Genomic DNA, 20,829 nt, shown 5'->3' with positions numbered 1-20,829 from the left:
AAGGTGAGGAGCTGGGATGAGGGTCAGGAAGGATCTCACTGCCGCTGCTCACGGGTGCTGGTGTGACCCCAGAATCACAGAATCCCAGGATGTCAGGGGTTGAAGGGACCTGGAAAGCTCATCCAGTGCAATCCCCCCATGGAGCAGGAACACCCAGATGAGGTTACACAGGAAGGTGTCCAGGCGGGTTGGAATGTCTGCACAGAAGGAGACTCCACAACCCCCCTGGGCAGCCTGGGCCAGGCTCTGCCACCCTCACCCCCAACAAGTTTCTTCTCATATTTAAGTGGAACCTCCTGTGTTCCAGTTTGCACCCATTGCCCCTTGTCCTACCAGTGGTTATGACCGAGAAGAGCCTGGCTCCATCCTCCTGACACTCCCCCTTTCCATATTGATCCCCATGAATGAGTCCCCCCTCAGTCTCCTCTTGTCCAGCTCCAGAGCCCCAGCTCCCTCAGCCTTTCCTCACACGGGAGATGCTCCACTCCCTTCAGCATCTTGGTGGCTGCGCTGGACTCTCTCCAGCAGTTCCCTGTCCTGCTGGAACTGAGGGACCACAACTGGACACAATATTCCAGGTGTGGTCTCCCCAGGGCAGAGCAGAGGGGCAGGAGAACCTCTCTGACCTACTGACCACCCCCTTCTAATCCACCCCAGAAATTCTGAAACTATTCCTATCTCAGGAAATATTCAAAGCATCCCACGGCCAACAACCCAACTCCCAAGACAGACAAGCTGTTGGTGATCTAACACGTGTGATGACTGCAGATACGTACAGCCTTCTTTGCTGATAAAAGCTCCCTGGGGAGCCTGAGGGATTCCTCTCCACACGGTGATGGGCTTCGGGTATCCCGGGTCTGTTGCCCTCTTGTCCTCATTGTACCTCCAGTACCTGTCACCTTTGAAGAAGTAGGTTTTGCCGACGGGCTCCCAGCGCAGAGCCGTGTCGATGCCCTCCCGGGGCAGACAGTTCCCCAGCTCCACCAGGCTGTGCGGGTAGCCCGGCTCTGCTGTCACTTCTTTAAAAACCCAGTATTTGTCTCCTAGAGATGAATGGGGACACAAAAACCAAACAGATTTGCCTAACTGGTAGTTGAATTGATATAAATATAAAACAGCCGCAATGAACCACAGCATGTCGAGCACTTAGAGCCTTAACTGTATCACAGAATCAGAGAAACAACTGGGTTGGAAAAGACCTCAGAGATCATCGAGTCCAACCCTTGGTCCAACTCCAGTCCGTTGACTAGATCATGGCACTAAGTGCCATGTCCAATCTCAGTTTAAAAACCTCCAGGGCCGGTGAGTCCAGCACCTCCCTGGGCAGCCATTCCAATGCCTGACCACTCTCTCTGCACAGAATTGCTTTCTAATATCCAGCCTAAATTTCCCCTGGCAGAGTTGAAGTCCATGGCCCCTTGTCCTGTTGCTGACTGCCTGGGAGAAGAGACCAATCCCCACCTGGCTAGAACTGCCCTTCAGGTAGTTCTAGAGAGTGCTGAGCTCACCTCTAAGCCTCCTCTTCTCCAGACTAAACAAGCCCAGCTCCCTCAGCCTCTCCCCATGGGTCTTGTGTTCCAGTCCCTTCCCCAGTCTTGTTGCTCTTCTCTGGACCCGCTCCAGCACTTCAATCTCTTTCCTGAGCTGAGGGCCCCAGAACTGAACACAATACTCCAGGTGTGGCCTCCCCAATGCAGAGCACAGGGGAAGGGTCACTGCCCTTGGCCTGCTGACCACGCTGTTTTTGATACAGGACAGGACACCATTGGCCTTCTTGGCCACCTGGGCACACTGTTAGCTCATGTTGAGCTTCCTGTCAGTCAGTACCCCCAGGTCCCTTTCTGCCTGACATTACATGAAAAAGCTGCTCCTCCTCTTCATTTTGAACCTGAAACCTGATTTCATTTGCTGCTCCTCCACTTGTTTTAGAAGAGACGCTATACAACCTTTTCCATTTACTGCCTCCAGGCCAGTTGTGATTCCAAAGACCTGTTCATGCCCTTTGTCATCCCTCATCCGGACTGAGGAGTTTCTGCAGGAGGTCAGCCCATACTCTTTGATCATTTCTGTTGCTTTTCTCTGAGCCTTCTCAAGCGGTAACACACTTTACTGAGCTGAGGGCCTGCGGCTGCAGACATCAATGCAGAAGTGTTTCTGCACGGGGGCAGGCCAATGCCTTCCAGCCACGGTTCCTTGCTTGCGCCTTGCTCTGTTCCAGGATCCTGTGCAGACGCTGTCACGGGGCAAGGAGCTCATGTGGGGCCCAGCATAAGGTTGGACATTTTGTCTCTTTAGGAGACGATTGTCCAGAAATGTGTTTGGGAGTGCCCTACACCTGGAGAGGCCCTAATGCCCTGCGAAACATGTTGTAGGAGACAGGTGGGAGACTGACGGTCCTTGGGAAATAGGAGCTATTTCTTGCTATCACATGGAATCCAACTTCCAGTGATCACTATTAGCTTTATACAGAGATTGTCCTGCCAAGGCCAGCCCACACTAAACTATATTTTGAGGAATTTTAGCTGCTTGAAGTGTCCCCTTGGAAAAGGACGAGCATACCTGTTTTCACCATCGTTATACCATAAAGGACTGTGATGTGAGGTGGGTGTGGTAGGCTGTCACAGGTATGTACCGTACCTTTGAAGAAAACGAATTTCCCATCAGACCGCTCATAGGCTGCATCGATCTTTGCGGGGAGGCCTTTCCAGAACTGCTCGATTTGCATGGGATATCCCTCCTGCACTCGGTTGTTGCGCAGGCGCCAGAACCAGCGATCCTGAGAAAAACAGAAGTGTCTTCAGACTATTTTTATCTTGCAGTCAAAGCAGGCTGGGTGTCTAGCATTACTAAGCTCTGCCTAGGCCCCGTAAGCATTACAGACAAGTCCGGTTCAGTGACAGCTCCAACCAAGACCAACACTGCAGTGAGGGAAGCGCTTTGTGGGGAAGATGGCAGCCAAAAGGGTGAGAAGTTGATCAGTGGTGCTATGAAAAAGGTAGAAAGGAGAGGGAAAAGGAGCTATGGACTTGCTTCAAGTCCATAGTTATCAGTGTTATGAACCCATTTGTGAGTGACCTCTCCACGTGTCTTGTCACTGAGGTGTCACACTTGTCCTGGCACAACTGGTGCTCAACTATCACAGACCCCTACACAGCCTTAATGTTACCCAGGGACTGTGTGAAGCGCAAAGAGGCACAAAGGAGTTAACAAATATGCCTTTAGATATAAGATCATTAAATCCATAAACGGATTAAGAAGCCATAACTGATGCTCCGGGCTGGCCGAGGGCAGGACAGAGCTTGTGACACTTCTCCCAGGTACCACTCCAGACTTCAGCTGTTTTCAGTTCAGGCATTTTCTGCAACTGACGTGGTTGGTCCATTTAACGACCTTCACTACAGCCCTCTCCACATTCACACCCACTGGGGCAGAGGGAAAGCTACAGGTATTTTGGGAATGGGACCATGTATTTCCATATTCAAGGCATTCTGGCGGGGGTAACTGAGCAAAGCCTCTCCTTCCTCCCTGGCTGTAGCTGCCAGGCGAGATCGACTCAACCCCCCGAGAGCTCCGGTGGGCCGGGAGCTCCGCAGGCCCGGGGTCCGGCGTGTGCATCGTGGAGGCCGTGGGGTGGGCCCTGCTGAGGTCCCGCACAGCGTTCCGGCCGCACAGGGCGCTCTGCTCTCAGCCTGTGGTGTCTGAATCCTCCGACAGTTCACGTTTTGATGCCTGGGCATCCTGCAAATCGCATCAGGCGCTGTTTCCAAATACTACCAAGCAAATCTGCTTGCACTTCCTTCTAATGTTGCTCATTCATCAGCCCCGGAGAAACAGAGCTATTTCCAGACATTTCAAATCTTGCTACCTTATGCTTCTATTAATCTTTCCCAGCAATGAAACTAAAGAAAGACACATGGGTAAGCAGGAATTCTTAGTACCTTGAAAACAAACATTTCTCCTCTGAAGAGAGCCACGGTGTTAAAGTTGCCGTCGCAGATGTTGGGTTTTGCGCCAGGAGGAGACGGCCGATCCCCCAGAGGAGGACTAGGAGGCCTCGGCTGTCTCTCGTGTTTTCTTTCCGAAGTTGAATGAATTCTGCGAACGGGAAGAGTCGGTAAAGGTCTGGTCGGCTCCAGGGGCTCTACAGGAGGACCTAGAAGTGAAAAGAAACATGTTCAGCAAAGTGGACAAGTTTGGATCTTCTGCGCTTCCCTTGAAGGTTTTAAAAGGCAACAGTCTGGATGAATGACGAAGAATTTACAAACTCCTCATGCAGAGCTCATTCCCTAGAAAGGGGGAGCAGAACACGATGTGTCCACATGTCAAAGATGTCCCAAAACAGACGAGTGGTAAGAACTGAACAAGAGCCGGTATGTTTTATTGTAGGTCCTCCCAAGGAGGCTGGAGCTAAAAGGAAGGAGGAGCCGCACCAATCACGTTCCCAGCTGAAATGCGAGGTGAGAACCCTTGAATAGAAATGTTTAGTAGACCATGGAAAAACAAAACAAACCAAAAGAGAACAAAACAAAATAAAAGCCAAAGCAAAACCAGAAAGAAGTTAGGGTGTGAAAACCAATGCTATGATAGCAGGGGAACCGCAGGGGAATTTAGAAATTTGAAAGCAATTACTTTATTAGTCACCAGTCTTTGCTTTCAGCGCATGATGGGAACTCTGCTGAACAGCTGAGGGAGGGGGCCATGCGCTGGTTCAGACGATGCTCCCACAAGCACAGCTCCCCCTCCAACCCTTTCCAGCCCAGCTCTGGGATCTGAGAAGAGTTTTAAAGATTTACAAAAATACAAGTGACTTAGGCTTGGAGGAGGGGTGGCCTCTTAAACCAACTCTGCCATAAGACAATCCTATTAACAGTGATAAAATCAGGACCAAATCAAGTTAAGAGAGTCACAGATTTATTGTTGCTTCTCAGAGAAGGCCACAGGTTAGTAGGGCAATAAGCAGAAGGCTACTAGATGCAAGAGATTTTGGCAAGTTTGATGCAATCAAACGGGATTTCATTGTTTATTTGCATGGATTATGGTGTTGGTCTGTCTCTGAGCAGTGCTTTTGAAGGGCCATGTAGAGAGACTGCCAGACAAAGCTCCTGCAGCGGGCAGAGCGGGGCTGATGTGGCTGTGGGTCAGCCCCCCGTGTCGGGCGCTCGGCAGCGGCTCCGAGGTGCTTCCCACCCCCGGTGTCTGTGAACACGTGTGTGGGACACGGCTCATCCTCCCGGGCTGGAAGGGCCTTGGTGACCCTGCTGTGGTGATTACCACACCCGGACCCGGAGGAGGAATTTACGGGTGAGGATTCAGGTGCCCGAGGAGGCTGCGCGTCTCTGGGATTAGAAGAGAACTTCTGCGCGTAAACATTTTGAACTACGCTGCCTAAAACGACGGTTAGGTGCCCGAGTCCCCATGCCAACTTTGCTCTTAAATGTTCCATTTCCAAAGGGTTCCTATAATGAATGAGTGCTGGAAGGGTGGTCGGGTTAGTGGCAATCATTACAAAGACATCCTCCGAGAAAGCCATCATATTGAATTGTTATCAGGTTATAACTGTAAGAAACTTCTGTGTCGGTTTCACAGATATTATGTTCAGAAAGCACCAGTCAGACAATAACAGTCCGAGTTGCTGCAGGACCGGCCAGAAACCTGCACCTGGAGTCCCGGGATGAGCCTCGTGTTCCCAGGCAGATACCGCACGTTTTCCTGATTTCAAGCCATGGAAAATTCATAGCAAATTGTTCTGGTGATTACGCCCTGTCATTGCTAAGCCTGTGTCTGACCTGTCTGAGTCTGTGCAGCTTACACTCAGCAGTTTTTTCTTATCTTTAGTGTTTCAACATTTAATTATTCATACATCTTGATGATGATGCTTTTAAAATTATCTTTAGTGAGCTAAATAGACCAGTTCCTTCTGTCTGTTGCTGCTTGTTCTGCTGTCTTTTGGTTTTAAGATCTTGAGATTTACTCTTGGAGCTCTTTTCTAAAGCTTTTCAAACGGATCATTATATTTCTTCGAGGTTACTTGCCCTCATAATGTGATATTTTGTGCCGTATGCGATTTTTCTTAGCAACTATTTTTGTTTACTTTTATTCCAGGACTTTACTAAAAGACATCAAATATTGCGCACAGAAATCCTTTAGATGAGGATTCTCTGTTAATAATTATTCTTGGAAAGCTGTCCACATGGAACAGATAAAAATATTATAGAATCATAGAATAATTTCAGTTGGCAGAGAGTCCAACCAGAACCTAACCTAACTCTGGCACTAACCCATGTCCCTGAAAACCTCGTCTAAAAGCCTTTTAATATACTTGATACTTGATATTGACTATACTTGATACTATGTATTTCTCATCTCCCTCTATTCTTAGCTGTTCAGTGCCCAGTATCTTAGCAGACCAAAAGTTATTTTAAATAAAATTTCCAAACTGTGCTACCACTCCTGCTAGTGCTCTGTGAATCTTCCCCAAATGGCACAAGCAAAGCTCTGCAGACATCGCCTGCCACGGGAGCAGCAGGACTGGACGCCCTTGTCAGCCAAGAAATTTGCTTACCGGCTTTTTGTCCGAAGCTAAGCTGGTGGATGCACTTTTGGGGCGCACCAGGACACCGCAGCTGCAAACAGGCAGCACGGGGCACAGCCAGAGCTAATCCACAACCACCCCCTCCCCGCAACGCAGCCCGAGCGGCTGTCAGGTCCTCAGCGCTCGACTGACTGCACCCCGTCCCTCGTCACGGCGGTACCCACAGGCTGTGACTCGTCCGCTCAGGACCACAAGCGCTCACCTGCACTTGAAGCCCAGGAATGCTCTCCGCTCTCCTACTGTCCCTCTCCCAGGGTTACTTTAGCCGCGAAGCAGAAAGAAAAGCACAGAAGAGCCAGCTCTGTGTGCTGAACGCCAGCATTCCCGCCTGCCGAAATGCCGTGTTCCAGACGGTTCTTTTTCAGAGACAGCCCCACAACGCAACAGGCAGCACAGCCCTCTCCTGAGACCAAGCACAGCGCGTTACCCCAGCAGGAAAGCGCTCTCTCACAAAACTAAAATCCTTCTTGCTGGGGATTTCTGGACTGGCATTTCTGGGACTACTGGCCGCTCCAAGAATGGCAACTGCACACACACTGACGGGCAGAATCACGGCGCTTCCCGAAACCCTCCGGTAGCAAAAGCCTGTTTTCCTGCCCCTGTCACTCTGGAGAGGTGTTTTTTGCCATTTGCTGATACGGCTGCAGGTAAGGGACCGCGGGGTGAAGCCCCGGGCTGTGCAAAGGCGGCTCCTCCATGAGCTGGTTGCAGTTCTGGGCCGGGCTGGTTGGACTGGGTCGGCACAGGGGGACGTGCTGCACAGGACGGGAATGGGGAATGTCCCAGGCCGATCTCACACAAAGCAAGTTCTGGTTTGTTTGGATGGGATGTGATGAGCACATTGTTCAACCCCTGCTTGGATGAATTAAAGGAGCAGGAAACTGGTAACCTGACTTGGCTGCCAAAAATGGCACTTGGTGCCAATTACAGTACCCGAATAAATTAAGTTTGAAACCCAGTGATTTACATATTTGGTGAAGATAGGAAATGCCTGCATTAAGGAAAGAACAAGCAGTGACTTAGCGCACACTGCGGGTGTCTCATCAAACATGACGCCTGTGCTGCCATCCATGTGGCTTTGAGTGGATGTGTTTTGTAAATAACGTTGAGAAGAACTCTAATGCATGTCCTACATGATAGGATTCTCCTGCCAACAGACTGATACAACAATCATCTTTCCAAATGAGACTGGAGCACGTTGCTGCAGAAGCACAAGAGAGGTTTGTTCCCTCCCGTTGGCAAGAGGCTGCTGCACACTGACCAAGTCAAAAACGCATTTCTTTTGCCACAGACGGATCAGAAAAGCCTCTTTTGTGGTCAGTTTAATTAATACAGTGGAGCAACTTCATCAGATGGCTATTTGGTAGTTTGCAGAAAACCTCCACCAGTTCCAGCACAGGACAGATCCCCGTGTTGTGAGAGGCAGCCAGGAGCAAACTCACAACCTGACTGTAAGGAGGACTCCAAAGAGCTCTGTTGCCTTTAAACACGGCGAGGTGTGCGGCAATCGGCAATGCTGAGAGGGGAAACTGTCTGGGATGGACTCAAGAAGTCACCATGTGTTACATATTCAAACTGCTCACAGAGTGTGAAAGGGAGTGATTGCCAAGTCGAGGCAGTTCTGCTTCTCAGACACAGCAAATCAACAGAAATGCTCAAATCAACAGCAGTTCTGGATTTCCAGAAATAACAAACCAAAACCTCCATGGTTTGAGAGGAGAAGAGAGCAGAATTAAGAGTTTTACAGGGATGGCCAAGAGCAGCAAGATAAGGACGTGACATTCATTTTATCCCCTCTCTTTTAAGGGAAAAAAGGGTGAGACAGGAGTAATATCTAAAACAAATTATGATGAATGTGCCTGATGCATCACAAAGACATGACAGCAAGGTACAGAATAGGGACTACGGTATTGTGGTCATATGCTTAACATCTCATGACTTAACATCTCATGCATGACCGGAGTTAGGAAAGATTCACTCCCTCTTCACAAGCGAGGAGCACTCGTGGACCAGGTCACAGCAGCCGTGTGCAACTGTCTCATGCTCAACTGAGGTGCCCAAAGTCTGTCTCAGTCTTCTGTAAAGAAGAGCAAAGTTAAATAGCACCTGCCACCCAGAGGACCAATGCAAAGGTTTTAATTAGCCCTAAGATGCCACTGAAACAGAATGCAGTAAACTTGCAGCAGCAGTTGTACATGCTGTGGTCAGGATGGCACAAATCAGCAACAAGTCAGGTGAACCAGAGATTTGCATTAACTGAAGCATTTGCTACAGCATCGGAAAGAGATCACAAGTCAGGACCAATGACGGAAGCTGGGCCACCGCATGTCCTCATTGCCTGCCAGTGCCGCCAAACTGCTCTGAAGGAGGCGCCCAGCACTGACAAGGCTCCCCACACATTTTGCAGGTGGTTCTGCAACTTGCTTGGATACAGACCTGGTCACTTCACTTCAAATATTCCTCTTACTGTCTTTCCCTGACAGCCATGGACATTTCCTTGCTATCTTTCTTGTTTTTATACATTGTGGGCCTTCTAATTTGTCCTGATTGAGGTATTGTCTCCTCTTGCAGGTATACAGATTGAAGTTTTATCTTTAATTGCTTTGTCATGGAGCGAGGGCGGACTCACAGCTAAAGGTGGAAGGTCCTGCAGCTACGCACATGCAATGAGCAGAGGAGCACACATACATCATGAAAATCCTCGTGTCCAAGCACTGGGCAGGCAGAATCTGCTCTGCAGTGAGGGGGATGGAAAGCAGAAGCACAGCCTGTCCACTGCTGAAGAAAGATGCTATCTTGTAAGACCTACGCCACTTCAGAGCACGACCTGGCATGAAAGCAGAATGAACAGACTCTATACAGTTTCCAGAATCTCATCACAGTGACCTCCCTCCAAAGCAGATGGCTAAAGGCAGGATATAACAGGTTTATGAGCAGCAGAGATGACCGTGTGAACAAAGAGTTACTTAGGAGCTGCTGTCACCTTGGCATTTAGTACAGGAAATGATTACACCCACCACCGATATCACTAACCAGGCAGCATCGCATGCAAATCACAGCCTCCATCACTGTGTTCCCAAGCAACTTCAGAAAATCAGTCAGAGCAAACCTCAGTGAGAGAAAAATTAAGTGAGAGAGGCTATCGCATGGGTCTGCAATTGGGCCTGAACCCAGTCACTAGTTACTGCATGTGATCCCAGCACCAGAGCCGAACCCCACATCGCATGAACCTGCAGCCACTTCCACACAGGAAGCAGGTAAGAAACCTCCTGGAGCTGGAAACTCTGAGTTCTGGAGGAAAGTAACTTGCTGGGACTTTACAGACACTGTGTGGAGAAGAAGATTTTCTTCCTCTCTATCACAAGCAAGGCAAAGAATATGTCAGAAAGCTTTTGGGTCACAGCAGATCACCTTCAGAGTGTGACTTCCACCACTGGCACTTAGCCTCCTCCCTTCATGCTTCCTCTGTCGTAGACCATCTGAATACCAAGGTGACCTGTGAAGATAACACAGAGAGAGGAGGCATTTAGGAGCCACTGTGTCGATAGTTGAGGACAAAATATAATTGTACTGTCCTCCTGGCTATTGACAGAGTGTTCCCTCAACTGCACAACACCTGCCTGGAGGCTCGGCATCCTGCCCGGCTCAGCACCGTCACAGCAGCGCCAGGCGAGCCAGGGGGCTCTCCAAGCCTGCAAGGGCACAGGATGCCCTTTCCTTTCAGATCAGGGGAGAAATCGATCCACCTGCAAACAAAGGCCTGTCTTTATCTTCTTAATATTCACTCCAAGACTAGAATGATCATCCAGACTACAGGCAGGCAGGGGTTTTGACTAACACACAGAGGTTTCTTGGTTGTACAAAGCTGAGCTGCCTGCATGTTTCTGCAGGGCTGCACCAGCTGTCCAGGCACACGTTTTCAAATCAGGATCCAAATGAGCCAGGGAGAGTGAGAGAAACCCACCTGGCTGCTCTGCAGACTCCAAGGTGGTGGAGAGAGGTTCCTGTTCATGTTAAATGAGGTGGCTGCCAACAAGCTGTCTCAGGGACAAGAGACGGTCTATTCACAACAGCTCAGAGCTCAGGAAGGACTCACTTCCCTTGCTTACTCAATAAACCTGTCCACATTGCACCCCAGTGCATTCTGGTCTGCAGAATAAGCCCCAGCACCCCCAGCACCCCCAGTGGCTGGGCAGTCGTGGCCCTCGTGATCATCACTGGGTGGCAGGAAAGTTTCTTGAGCCCGTCTCGCATAGACGTTCTCCTCTGGATGACCAGCAGCCATCCAGGTGACAGAGCACTCACCTGGGAGACAACTGTCCATGCCTGAAACCCCTGCTTGAAGCCAAGAGGAATGCTCTCCTCGGCATTCCAACCAGGCAATTCACCTTGTGGTTGGGTTCTCTGCTTTGGGTGCAAGAAAACTGAGTCCAAAATTCCCAGGCTTAGGGAGGCAAATGATGAGAGTTTGGGGCTCTGCAAGATGCTCCAGCTATGGTACTTGCAGCCCAGCTCCCCCCGTGGCAAAGCTTTAGGAAGCCTGACATGCTCCACTGCAAACCAGAACATTTTTTTATACTCAGAGAGATCTGTAGGATGAGAGAAACATTTCACACCCAGCCAGAACATAAAGCAGTGTTTCTCCATCAGCTGAGAAACCTCCCAGGAGAGGTGGGGCCCCCAGCTCCCCCTTTGTCAGGACGGTCAGCACGATCGGCTCCCTCCCCTCACACCAGGGCTGGTGGGGACATGGGTGAGCTCTCCACGGGCAGGTGGGCCACAAGGACAGCACCGGGAACCAGGCAGTTACTCCCTGCCTGCTTTTCGGAGGAATGGAGACCTGGCATACAGCGGCTGAGACTCGGTGGATGCACCAGAGGTGACTCTGGTATTTCCTCCTGGGTTCAGCACAGCCAGGATGACAGGTGCAAATGAGGGGATGTAACATAGAGAAGGAGTGTTGAATCTCTGCAACATGCCAGGGATGTGGCACCAGGGCAGATCCCTCCAGCTCTCTTACTGCCACACTTTTTCCTTCCCCTGCCCTCCTACAAGTACAGCACCACGGCGTACGGACCCAAAAGTCACAGATCTTGCAGCTTCTATAGATAAGGTCTTGGATGCTACTCTGTTCTCTTCCCAAGTTCAAGAGGACATTATCAGAAAACAGCCCCAGGCCTAACATGTCCAGGTTCTGCACAACAGCAAAGCTGCTCTGATGGTCTCACTCACAATGCAGTGTCATGACGTGGAACATTTTGCACCAGGTTTTTCTGCTGTTTCCTCATGAGCCATCTCACACATACACATAGGTTACAAGGATCTGGGATTGCTCCATGGGCCTCCACTGGGAAAAGGGGAGGGAGGCTGTGAAACCCGTGTGTACTGAGGCCGGCACAAGGTGCTATTTGCTCACGGACACTGTGCCCTGCTGATCTGGCTCCTGGATGCCAGAGCTGCTGCTGTCTACCTCCTTGGCCAAGGGCTGGTGTGGTTTCATGACCACCCAGGACCTCAGCCCTCAAGGGATGGATGCAGCATGTACACTGGGCTGGGAACTCTGCTCCTGAGCTGCAGAAAAGATGTGTGAGGTTGACACATCCTCAATGAGGACGCAGATCCTTGAGGTTCTCTCCACGCTTAATGATTTGGTCTATCTTTAAGCGATGAGGAGACCTTTCCTTTGTGACCTTAGGCTTTGAAAGGGCCTCAAAGGTAACAGCCTGGCTTACCAGCTCCAGGCATCTGTGTAGACATGAGTGTTTTCCTGCACATCATGTCAACCCCTCTGCTCCCCAGACATCGTGTCAGAAGAGTCACTGCTAACATGAAAGACTGTTTCATTGTCAACTGCTAAAGGGCAGGACGTGAAGAACAGGAGAACCAGTGCTGATGGATGAGCAGTGTGTGCTGTGGGACAAGGCCACAGCTGAGCTTGTCTCCTTTCTCTATCTGCACTGCAGCCCTGACTTCAGCACCAGCAAAATTAAAAGAGGCAGTCAACTCAACAGAATATTCAGGGGACCGACATAATGTTATTTTTGCCAGTTTAATTCCTTCCTGGGCATGTCAATTGTGACACGGGTACATAAGTACAATGGGAGATAGCCACCTGAAAAAGAAGTGCAAAGAACAGTATGATACTTCCTCATTTTATCACGGAACACACTACCAGAAGCACTATCAGAAGACAGAAATAGTGCTGACTTGTCTTACAGTCTGCTCTGTCACACACGGTGAGCTGCTGGCCTTTTCATCGTTAGCCCATAAGTGGACGTAACATTGACCCCATACTAACCAGCATGAAGCACAAACAGGAGTTCACATCAGCTACTGTCTCTTTAGGTGAGTTTTGAAATAAATCCAGCAGAAAATAACTTAATAATTCAACAAATCATTATATGACAGATTTAGACATATTTCTTTTCTAATGGATAAACACAGATACAACATAAAAGTACATTTGAAACACATCATTCTCAAAAGGAGACAAAATGGATTTAAGCTTTTGTAGAGCCTCTGTTGTTTTTTCTAGCAACTTGAGTGGAATGAAAAATTGGAAGTTTTAATTGAATTTATTAAAAAAAAAAAAGATGTTATAGGCCAGGCAGTGGCTCTGGCTCTGACTTATTCTGCATAATAGATTCCTAAATAATACATGTTGAGCACATGCTGCACTGAAGATAACATCAAAGCAGCAAGAAAGCAGGAGGATTTGATTTTGGACAGGTGCTCTGGTAGCTTTTGGCATTCCCGAGGCACAACAAAGCAGATTGGCACTGCGGAAATAAAATATCACAGAATCACAGAATCGACTGGGTTGGAAAAGACCTCAGAGATCATCAAGTCCAACCCTTGGTCCAACTCCAGTCCGTTTACTAGATCATGGCACTAAGTGCCATGTCCAATCTCAGTTTAAAAACCTCCAGGGCCGGTGAGATCAGCACCTCCCTGGGCAGCCATTCCAATGCCTGACCACTCTCTCTGCACAGAATTGCTTTCTAATCTCCAGCCTCAATTTCCCCTGGCAGAGTTGAAGCCCATGGCCCCTTGTCCTATTGCGGACTGCCTGGGAGAAGAGCCCAATCCCCACCTGGCTAGAACTGCCCTTCAGGTAGTTCTAGAGAGTGCTGAGCTCAGCTCTAAGCCTCCTCTTCTCCAGACTAAACAACCCCAGCTCCCTCAGCCTCTCCCCATGGGTCTTGTGTTTCAGTCCCTTCCCCAGTCGTGTTGCTCTTCTCTGGACCCGCTCCAGCACTTCAATCTCTTTCCTGAGCTGAGGGGCCCAGAACTGAACACAATACTCCAGGTGTGGCCTCCCCAGTGCAGAGCACAGGGGAAGGATCACTGCCCTTGGCCTGCTCACCACGCTCTTTCTGATACAGGACAGGATACCATTGGCCTTCTTGGCCACCTGGGCACACTGTTGGCTCATGTTGAGCTTCCTGTCCATTAGTCCCCCCAGGTCCCCTTCTGCCTGACTGCTCTCCAGCCACTCTGTGCCCAGCCTGGAGCGCTGCAGGGGGTTGTTGTGGCCAAAGTGCAGCACCCGGCACTTGGCCTTGTTGAACTTCATCCCATTGGAATCAGCCCATTTTTCCAGTCTATCCAGATCCCTCTGCAGAGCCCTCCTGCCTTCCAGAAGGTCGACACTCCCTCCCAACTTGGTGTCATCAGCAAATTTGCCTCAGCTTTGTCCTCATCTTTGTTAACTATATTTCCCTCAAAGTCCAACAGAGAATGGAGGTTTTCCTTGCCCCTCCTTTTGTTATTAACATATTTGAAGAAGGACTTTTTATTATCCCTGACAGAACTGGCCAAGTTAACTTCAAATTGCATTTTTGTTTCCCTGAATATGTCAGTTGAACATTCCTGCTAATGCCACAAAAAGGATATTTCAGCAGTCCTTCCTCAGCCGTAAGGATATCAGATGAAAGGATCTGTTTTCGTATCTCCAATTCCAGGGAGAAACACAACATGCATTTTCCATCTTTTCTTTGTGAACCGTAAGAGTAAAACCCAGTTTTAAACCCAACTTGAGTTTTTAGACCATAACTCTGTGCTAAGGGCTGAAATCTCTACCTGGGGAACCAAAGCTCCTACTGCAGAAGCTGCTGCTTCTCCCGCAGGACTCAGGGAAGACTCTTGTGTGATTCCACGACAGCCAACAAACTAATTCCTAATTCCTGCCTGCACTGGGCAGTAATTCATTCACGCTGCTTTTTTTTTCAAGCTGAGCTGAAATTTTAAGCACATTATATTGCATAACAGAGAATCTTAACACAGTACGTGGCTGAAGTTTAATGTCACTACACGTGACAAACGAGCGGCAGCGCAGCGGTGCTGCTGAGCCCTCTGCTTCGGCACAGCGGTGCACGAGACGCCATCGGTGCTCTCACAAACCGTCAGGGCCCTGAGGACACTAACAGGCCTTAATGTCCCTGACCAGTGTCACCTGCACCCCCACCCACAGGCCCAGGAGCCCCAGCTGAGCTCAGGCCTGGGCCCTGGGCCCGGCCCAGGCTGTGCTGGGGGAGCGCTGGGCCCAGCTCAGACACAGCTGATCCTGGTTTGAACCACTAATGTGAAGCAGCACGGCTGTCAATTCCTTATCTGCTCCCTTTCCAAAGTGGTATCTGAAAACAGAAACCAGTAATTTTTTCTTGATTGCACTTTTGCTGTCAGCAATAAATTAAGGTTTTTTTTCTTTCTGATTAGTTAAAGTCCACAGGAACTAATTCAAAATTTCAAAATAGAACCAGTGTAATGCCATTTTAGCAGCTTTCAAAAATGAAAACTTAGGTATATTATTTAATGCAAATTTAATACTAGCACTTTATTTCAAAACCATCCAGAGTTTGTTATCCTGAGTATTTGAACACATACTATGTTAAAGTATGCCATGTGACATACCATATGACAATGGCCATGCAACTTCATCCCGGTAACGAACAATACAAAGAAATCTTCAGCTGCACGGGTGTGAAGAGCCAGTTCCCCCTGGGTGTACCTCAAGCCATCTCATGCTGGACTTATCTTAATGCTGGACTTCACTTGGGTATCTGCCTCACGGTGAGATGAACCAACTGCACTGTACAAATGCCCGTTTTTCCCATTGTCCAGAGAGGAGGGAAACTGGCCCAGAAAGAGATTTCTCTTCTTTAGGCATCTACGTTTGAACACACAAATCTCATTCCAGTCCCGTCCCCCCCCCGCCCCCGCCCCGAAATAATCAGATTGAAACAATTGACATATATCTTAGACCTCGGAAGTCTTGCTGTGCTGCTTTCGAGTCTTATAGGTCTTGGCACAAATTCTGTTGGCAGTAATTTAAAATTCACTGGCAGACCACTGATGTAAATGTGAACTAGTGTCAGGTGCCACTGATCCCAGCAGCAATCCCTTAGGAACACCAGCTTCCCCACTGAGAACCATTTTATAAGGTTTTTTTCAGGTTTTATTCATCTATTATCTGCTTTACCAGTACTGGGGACTAATAGTTGACTCCAGAGGTCAAGCAGCTTGCATAGCGACATAGCATAGTTGCTCTATGCTACACTTTTTAAGTAACCTCTCTGTCAAACTTTCCTCAAACAATGAAATTAGGGATGTTTGACAAAACCTGTTTTCCATGGGCTGCCACCGACCGTATCCATTAGCATCTTCCAGCTCAGCCTCCCCTTCACTGTGGCTCCTAAAACTTGTGTTTCCCTCTGCTCCCAGAGCCTCCTTCAGCCAATAATTCTCTGAAAATCCCTGTCCTCACACCCTGGCATCCGTGACCCTGTCACACGGTGCCACATCACCTCCAGCCCCTCGGTTTTCTCCCATAATCCATCCACCTCCTTTGCTCTCTCTTTTCCTTAAGCCCGTATCTTTCCGGCACATGTTGTACAACAACATTCAGCTGAAGAGTAAAAGAAGTCAAGTCTTCCCTAAGAAGATCCAAACTTTTTTTTTTTCTGTGCCTTCTATATATGGAGAAAAAAATGAGTGCATAAACACCTTTTACCTTTCCTTGATGTTCTGTGTTCTTCACATTCCTCCCCTCTGTTTGCCTGTTTTACCCTTTCTAGTGCTCCTTGATATCAGGGACATAGCGAGGGATGGAGCAGCAGCGAGATCAGAGACCTTTGGTTACCCTGACTTGTGCAAAGATATTGCCACCAGCACAGTTGTTTGACCCTTGGCTGTGGATCAAGGGCTTTCAACAGTTCATGGTTCAGCTATGCAGGAAATCCCACCAGCTGTGAGCATTTTGGGGGCTACCTGTCTGCAGCTGTGAAATGCTCACTAGACTCGAGCTCAGTGTAAGTAGACGAGTAGACAGCGTTGCTCACCATAGATTTTCTGAATTCCTTGGAGGTCATCCTGGGGCAGTTTGAAGTTGTGTGTTTCCATGTACTGGTAGAAAGGAGCCATGATAGCACTGGGATCATTGGAGTGTTCCAGCCCCAGCGCATGTCCCAGCTCATGGACGGCCACCAGAAAGAGATCGTTCCCTGTGGAAGGAAGGGACAGCCGGGTTAGCACACAGCCACAGCCTGACGCAACCCCAAGCCCCACTTCCTCGTAAAGCAAGAAGCAAACTCTTAGCTGTCCTATTGCACAGCAGGTCACAGTGCCAGGGTCAGCTCCTGAGGTGGTTTTAGTCCTGAAAGTCCGTGCAGGTTTTATGGTCGTTGTCACAGAATGTGCAGGAGGCTCCTTGCCCATGAGCACCCATCCCCATGAGCACCCTCAGCCAGGGTGCATGGAGCGAAAGGATACAACTGCAGACTCTTTTGTGGAGGCTTTACAGAAAATGGCCAACAAAACAGACGGCTCTGATACCATTGCCTCCTCACGGGGAGCTGCCAGGAGAGGTGAGAGCACTGCCAGTGTGGGAAGGGAGCTTTGTCCTCCTTCTGAGTCTTCCGGTGCTGTGCTCTGACCTGAGCTGGACTACCAAATCCTACAGGAGATCTGTAAGGCACCTGGTAGGACAGGAGGAAGGACAGAGGAGACCAGGGCTGACACTCATGTAGTACCTGGGACAACCCCATCTCCTCTAGCACAGGCTCCTCAACGTGCTTTTACTTTGCTGGACTCCTGGCACTGCTGTGTCTGCGGGAGGACGTGAGCACCAGCACCACCATCCTGCAGAGCCACACAGGGAAAGGCTGGGTTGGATCCCAATGGGAGGAAGGAGGAGGAGGAAGGAGAGAAGGGACATGCTCCTCACAGGAGGTTCAGGAGCCCTGTCTGGTCCAGAAGCTGGAAGGAGTGCGGAGCAGGGGTACCTTCCACTCTGTGTTACAGGCATGTATTCCTCTTCAGTCCCATGGAGTTGGGACCCTCATCTCCTTGATCTACTGTGGTCCCTGGATGTCCTGCTCCATGAGGGCACCTTGACATGGGCCATGCTGTGTGAGGGATGAAGAGGCAGCCAACAAGGACAGATGCCAGTCTCCCCACACCAATAAAATGCCTGAGCCCTCAATTCTGCCTGAATCAGGTTTCTCTGCTTTTTTTGGCAAGGCACTTGGCACTTTGGCAGCGGCAGCTCGATGGCTGCTTTGCAGCATCTCCAAGCAGCACACCTCCACTGCATCTCCAGACTGCACCTGTCTTAGACGTAACAAAGTCCCGTTTTGTGTAGACAGCTGAGCTCTCCTTAGAACAGGAGTTGCAACAGTGATTCACATAGAGCCACCTCCACTTTTTAAATAGTTATTGCTTCACTGGTACCCATAAAAACACGACACCCTAGGTTGGGGCACCTGTAAGTCTTCACAGCCGGGTCCTTTGCCAGCATCTCAAGATACCTCAAGTCAGTAACCAACAGTGCTCAACTGGTCATACATACCCCAACAAAATGGTTAAATGGTCTAAACATGTGAGCTGGAGGGCGTAAACACCTGAATACACAAGACATGTTAAGATATACGAATATACAAATGCATTTCAAATATGTGTTCAAATGCATATGTTCAAATACATATGTGGGCTAAAATTTAGCCATGTATGTATTTAAAATTCCAGAATTTCTGTATTTGGGAAATCCAAATGGGGACTTGATAATTTTTTTCTCATCTGCTGTCAATAAAGTCAATAAAACATGCAACAGCGTAGTGTAAAATGCATTAAGTAGTTTCATGGTAAAGTTTGGAGGACTGATCACTCTTCATGGGTTTTCAAAACCACTCAGGCTTAGAAGATGCAGCAATTTGCAAAAGCTACTAAAAGACCCAAGGACCTGCTGAAAAATAAATGGACTTACTCTCCTAATATCACTTGAATGCTCATGAAAGCATAATTTTCATTGCTGCCACAACCGCCCACACATGGAAGTCCATGGCAGAAATCCCTCAGGACAGAGCTGACTTGTATCAGAAGAGCCTCACCAAAGTCGACTTTCACCACAGGCTCACAGGCTGAGCCCACGTGCTTGGAGACCTTTTCCCTCACCAATTTGGTGGCATTTTCCCTCTTGCTGAAGCATCCCAGACAGCATGTCAAGAACTTGTCTCTATGTAAATCTACATACAAATCTATGTAAGTTACTCACCTCTATGTGTTAAACCTTTATTAGGAATGTAAGATCAGACACCATCGTCATTTAAATTAGTCTTAAATAGCCTTCAGTCACTTGTTTCTGCCCAAAACAAATGCCAGCCCACTTTACAGCTGGAAAACAGAATCACACAGACTCACAGAATGGCTGAGGTTGGAAGGCACCGCTGGAGCTTGTCTAGTCCGTACTCCCAGCTCAAGCAAGGTCAAGTAGAGCAGGTTGTCCAGGACTGCATTGTCAGGTTTTGAATTTCAAGGTTTTTGTATTGGGAAGCCCATACATAGCACTCCAGATGTGCTGAGAAGAAAGGAAGGATCATCTCCCTCGGCCTGCTGGCAACGCTCTTCCTAACGCAGCCCTGGACGCTCTCGGCCTTCTGTGCTGCGGGGGCACAGTGCTGACACAGGGTCAACCTGGTGTCTGCCAGGACCCCCAGGTTCTGCAAAGCTGTTTTCCAGTCTGTCAGCCACCAATAAAGCCCATGGGCAGAGCTCTGCATTTCTCTTTGCCCAACTTCATTAAGTTTCTGTCAGCCCATTCCTCCAGCCTCTCGAGGTCTCTCTGAATAGCAGCATCACTATTTAGTACATCAACCACTCCTCCAAATTTTGTGTCACCTTTGAACTTGCTGAGGGTACATTTGGATGTATCATTGAGGTCATTCATGAAGATATTAAACAGTAGTGACCTCAGTATTGTCCCCTCTGACACATACCCTGAACTCCACCACCTCATGGTTGCTGCTGCCAAGGATGCTACTGATCTTCACACTACCCATCAGTTCTTCCTTTTTAAGCATCAGGTCCAGCAGATCACACGGTTTTGCTGGTTCCTTGATCACCTGTGAGACAACTAGGAAGAGATCTGAGATGATCACTAAGCCCAGAAAGATGATGGCTCATACCTGAGGAAGCACGTCAACAACCACGCCTGGCCAGCTCTCCCGCTATGGAACAGAAATGCACCTTTTCCTAGTTGTCCTTAAGAAATACCTGTATCTGGAGATACAGACAACTACGGAAAACAGCTGCTGCTGTCCTGTTTTACAACACCGTTTTGACCGACAGCTGCGTGTGAGGATGCCACAGAGCACTGAAAATTGTGACTGGGGAGCTCTGCTGCCTTGCATCTAGAGGAAATGGGACTCACTGAGAGATGGGCCTTCCCAGTTCCAGCACAGCCAGAGGACAGGTCAACACTGGAGTGGAAGAGCTTATTTTTGTAAATGGTACAGAACTTCACAGCGTGGAAGGAAAAACGTTGTCAATGTTCTTTTCAAAGGGTGGGCTAGGATTTGCTCTGAAAAGAAAACATCAAGGTGTGAAAGCCTTGCCTGAGTGCGCTTATCTCCTCGCACAGCCCGAGCTGGCAGCTGCGGTGGCTCTTTGTGCTCTGTGACCCGCTGCTGTTTGAAACCGTCCACTCAGCCGACCGGAGCAGTCCTGACAGGAGCCGGTACCCCCCCATTGTTTCTGTTGGTTCTTGAATGTGCAGTGAGGCCTCTGACCTTCATGTTCTCCACAGCTCACATCCAAACAGCACTTTTAATCATGCCCATCTTCTTGGAGCAAGATTCAGAAGGGAGAACAAACAGCCCAGCTTGATACTTCGCTACTCATACAGAAACAAGGTCAGGCAACCAGATGAAGCTCCTTAATTTCCTGTTCAACTCCATCCCGCA

The 20,829-nt window shown here is 49.0% G+C and overlaps 1 protein-coding gene across 3 annotated transcripts in view; it reads right to left on the bottom strand.

Moving 5' to 3' along the window:
• Window positions 1–20,829, bottom strand: part of MMP24 (matrix metallopeptidase 24) — a 49,517-nt gene that overhangs the window by 3,474 nt on the left and 25,214 nt on the right. For all 3 annotated transcript variants that reach the window (XM_065032600.1, XM_065032598.1, XM_065032599.1), the window contains 4 exons: window positions 16,933–17,094; window positions 3,939–4,153; window positions 2,638–2,776; window positions 777–1,043 (listed from right to left, as the gene is read on the bottom strand). In XM_065032600.1, the coding sequence (XP_064888672.1) occupies window positions 777–1,043; window positions 2,638–2,776; window positions 3,939–4,153; window positions 16,933–17,094 (783 nt within the window). The remainder of the gene's footprint in view (window positions 1–776; window positions 1,044–2,637; window positions 2,777–3,938; window positions 4,154–16,932; window positions 17,095–20,829) is intronic.

Source organism: Columba livia, chromosome 16, assembly GCF_036013475.1.
Source record: "Columba livia isolate bColLiv1 breed racing homer chromosome 16, bColLiv1.pat.W.v2, whole genome shotgun sequence".
In the NCBI taxonomy this organism is placed as follows: domain Eukaryota; kingdom Metazoa; phylum Chordata; class Aves; order Columbiformes; family Columbidae; genus Columba; species Columba livia.
Note: the sequence above shows the minus strand (reverse complement) of the source record. Positions and strands in the feature narration are given on the sequence as shown.